Source organism: Morone saxatilis, unplaced genomic scaffold (genome assembly GCF_004916995.1).
Source record: "Morone saxatilis isolate NCDOM2014 unplaced genomic scaffold, NCSU_SB_2.0 Contig16, whole genome shotgun sequence".
Lineage (NCBI taxonomy): Eukaryota > Metazoa > Chordata > Actinopteri > Moronidae > Morone > Morone saxatilis.
In genome coordinates, this window is record NW_023339718.1 from 10,437,671 (window position 1) to 10,441,556 (window position 3,886).

Here is a 3,886-nt window from a genome sequence, read left to right on the forward strand (position 1 = left end):
GCTCTATTACTGCCTTTTCTCCTTTTGTATACTTATTTGTGTCTTGTTTTCTCCCTCCCTGGCCTCCCACCCTTTTTCTCCCTCCATCTCTCTCTTTTCCAGCTCTTTCTCTCCTTTCATCGCTTGGCCACCCTCCTGCCTCTGTCTCCCACACTTCCCCTCTCTCCATCTCCCCCTCTCTTTCTCTAGTACTGCCTCAGCATACTAAACAGAAGTTCTCTGATTACTTTTCTTCCTGAGAAACGTTGGATACAACTCTGAGGTTCGCTGCCACTGCCTTCGCCCGTTGCCATGACTACAGCTTCAGCGCTTAGCTTTATTGAGGAGGGGTGAAAGGAAGGAGGAGGAGGAGGACGAGGGGGGAGATTGCTGTGTGTCGTCACACAGAGATAGTACAAAAGAAAGCCACAGAGAAGAGCCTCATCTTTTTCTTTTTTTTTGTCTTTAATTTGATGCCTTATACAACTAGTTATTCCAAATTTAATCTCAACAGTGTTCAGAAAAAGACCAATGAAAAGTTAATTTCAGAATACAGATTGATTGTGGCCATGTGGATCTTGTATTTTTTGACCTTTTTAACATTGTGGCTTCGCTCTGGGGTCATGAAATGTTTTCTACATGTGAGGAAACTAAGCAAAACAATAAAATAGAAGCAAAAGGGAATATTTACTGTAGTTAAAGTCTATTTCTAATTATAAGAAAGGGAAACATATAATTGGAATTTTCTAATATTGCCACTGTTATGTATTGCCTATTAATTTATATAATTTTTTATAAAAAAAGTTTTTTTCCAGACTAATATAAAGACACGCTTTTAGATAACAAATAAAATGCATCAATTACTGAACTTTACATCAAATTGCTTATGGATCATTGTTGTCTTTCCAAATGTTACTGTTAAGGTAATTATTTATCCAAAATAGAGACTTTTCTTGTCATTTCACAGTTGCTCCTTCCCTCTTTCTCCCTCCTCTGGGTTCTCTGTCACCGTCACTCATGTCAGTTTGTCACAGTGGACGGGAGAAAGACCAGGAAAAATGGACAGTCACTATCAATCAATCAATATGATTTATTAGATTTTGGCCTTTTGGAAAGGTGACAGATTGATGTACACAAGGGGACAAAAAAAACACACATACACAGTCTCAGCTGTCTGTTGTAACCCTGAGTTATCTTGACACTCATAGTAAAGCTGCTAAATGTCCCTGCAACACACACACATACACAAACACACTCATAAACACACATAAAATGTGAACTAGCATATCTTTTTTCATAATTTCCTCTCCTTTTTCTTTTTGAAGAGCAGTACTTTGCACACCACCCTGAGATGGGCACAGACCTGCGCTTCCTGCAGTGTGAATATATCTGTTGTACGCAGGGCTGTATACATGTTTGGTGAGCCTCTGTGCCTCTGTATACATGTTTGGTGAGCCTCATGTTTGGTGAGCCTCTGTATTATGTACATACGGATTATATCAGGATCAAAATATTATCTTATTATGCTCTGGGTTGGAGTTTGATCGACACAAGTACCACAAATAATATGTTGAGACTATTTTAGGACTAATTAGACTATATGCTGTGTTTCATGGTATACATTTTTTTTTTCTTCGTTTATTTTTTTAAATATTTTTTAAAAGAGGTTTAATAGACCTTGGATGTGAATTTTACTGTCACAAATTAAGCATTTTCAAGCAACAGATTTTACAGATTTTACAAAGAAACTGTAGATTCAACTGCCTCCAGGTTCATATTTAATATTTAATCGGCAAAATAAGTACTGTCAATGAAAATATAACCCTTCCTTATCTTATGTATTAGAGTTTGTTTGAGATGGTGTGCTAATATAACAAGCTTTGTTTAAAGACTATATAATATGTAAAATTTGATATGCATAATGTTTCAAAACCTTGAATGTCATTACCCTGCCATTCAAAAACCATCACATATCATCAATATAGCTTCTTTTTAGAGTTTCTAATTTTATTCTCGTAACTTTAAATAATAGTTTTCATCAGTAGAGCGTATTCAAATGTATGGGTGGCTGTCATGTAGCTATTTGATTGGCAGATCCCTGGTGAACAGCAGACTCTACAATGAACACCTGCTTAATAAAAGACTTGCGAATAAATTATATAAAAAAAAAAACCTTTATAACAACTGGTGTATATTGGCTTTCTGTGGGAGAAAATGCTGCAATTATCCAAACAAACAGCTCTTATTTTGCACGCAGTACCCGGTACGACCTAACAAAGCATGCTACTTATCTTCCCTCCCCTTGAGTTGATTTAATTATATACAGCATGGCACCACAGCGAGCCACACACAGCTAGCCTACATGTATGTTTAATTTAACAGTATTTCACTCAGTTAAGTTGACCTTCCACAGCAAGCTTCTGACTGTAACTCTGCCAGAGTCCGTCAGTCATGCCCATGCAGGGGAGGAGCAGAGAGGGACCCATGCAGCAGGGAGAAGGGAGGCTAAAAGAAGGGCCAGAAAAGATATCGACACATACACCTACCCTGTAGTAGTCAGTGCTGTAGACATCTCTGGACATGCCAAAGTCCCCAATCTTTACCAGCAGGTTCTCACCCACCAGGCAGTTCCTGTTAAACAACAAAAAAACAACAAAGAACAATAACAGGAAGATGTTGTTGTGAGTTTAAATAAAGATGTTTTACATAGCTTGAGTTACAGTGTGTGTTGTTAAACCCTCTGTCATTAAATTTATTATATAAGAAATTGCGCTCTAATTGTATTGTATTTAAGGCAACAGCAAGTATTTCTGAAAATATATATATGATAAACATCCACTGACAGAAAAGAGAAGCTTTTATTTAAGTAATTATTTAAGAAAGTTACATTTTAAAAATGTATTATTATGGTTCATATTTCTGGAACGGTATATGTCCAGTTTTACATATGTTTTTCTTATTTTGTTGTTTCATTACATTAGAATCAGTCACTCATTGTTAAAATCACTCAATCACAGATCATACATATCTGCTGAATGTCTACTCATGTTTTCTTTACTGGCTACTCGAATGGGTGTTTTGCCTCCTTTAGGTGCTATTTGCCATATATAGACTGTATACTAACATTTATCAAGCTTGCCTATGACCAAATTATTACATTTATCGAGCGTAGTGTAGCCACATACCAATTATCACCATTCTGAAGGACGACCAAAGAAAACACAATTCATTAACAGGTGTTGCAGTGTTTTCAGTTATTGGGTATTTCATAAATCGTAAAACGGTCTGAACACATTTCCCTGTATAATGCCATGCTCATTAAAGCCGCACAAATAAATACAGTGTAGTAACAGAGCAAGTGACAAACCTGGTGGCCAGGTCGCGGTGCACAAAGTGCTGTGATGCCAGGTAAACCATGCCAGATGCTATCTGCTGAGCGATGTGCAGCATCTGAGATTGGGTCAGCTCCACAGGTCTGGTGGTCTGGCCCTCTGCCATCAGAACTGCATCTGGACCGTGAGCCCTGTGAGGGAACAGGTGTTTGGTTATTGTTTGTTGGAGTCATGTTGTTTCCTGTGCAGCGTTGCTACCTATCAGCCTTGTATCAACAGAGCAGAGGAGGCTGCTACTGTGCAAACCGCTTTGTCCATTGATCCCTATGCTTTTAGAGACATTTTTTCATCAGATTTCTATGTAGCAAAGAAAAGAGCCATACCTGAGGAACTTGTTGAGGTCTCCATGTTTCATGTACTCAAACACCATGATGAGAGGGTCACTCTCCACGCAGACTCCATAGAAAGTGACAATGTGCTCATGTTGAAGGTTGGTCAGCAGCTCAGCCTCACGGTGGAAATCCTTCCTGGCATTTTCACTGGCCTCTTTAAGTGTCTGCACACACACACACACA

General features: G+C 38.3%; 1 protein-coding gene across 1 annotated transcript in view; it reads right to left on the bottom strand.

Moving 5' to 3' along the window:
• ntrk2a (neurotrophic tyrosine kinase, receptor, type 2a) overlaps positions 1-3,886 on the bottom strand; it is a gene marked incomplete in the record, with an annotated part of 99,306 nt that overhangs the window by 31,070 nt on the left and 64,350 nt on the right. Inside the window, 3 exon segments of the mRNA XM_035658227.1 lie at positions 2,526-2,610; positions 3,347-3,502; positions 3,695-3,867. Of these exon segments, the coding sequence (XP_035514120.1) occupies positions 2,526-2,610; positions 3,347-3,502; positions 3,695-3,867 (414 nt within the window).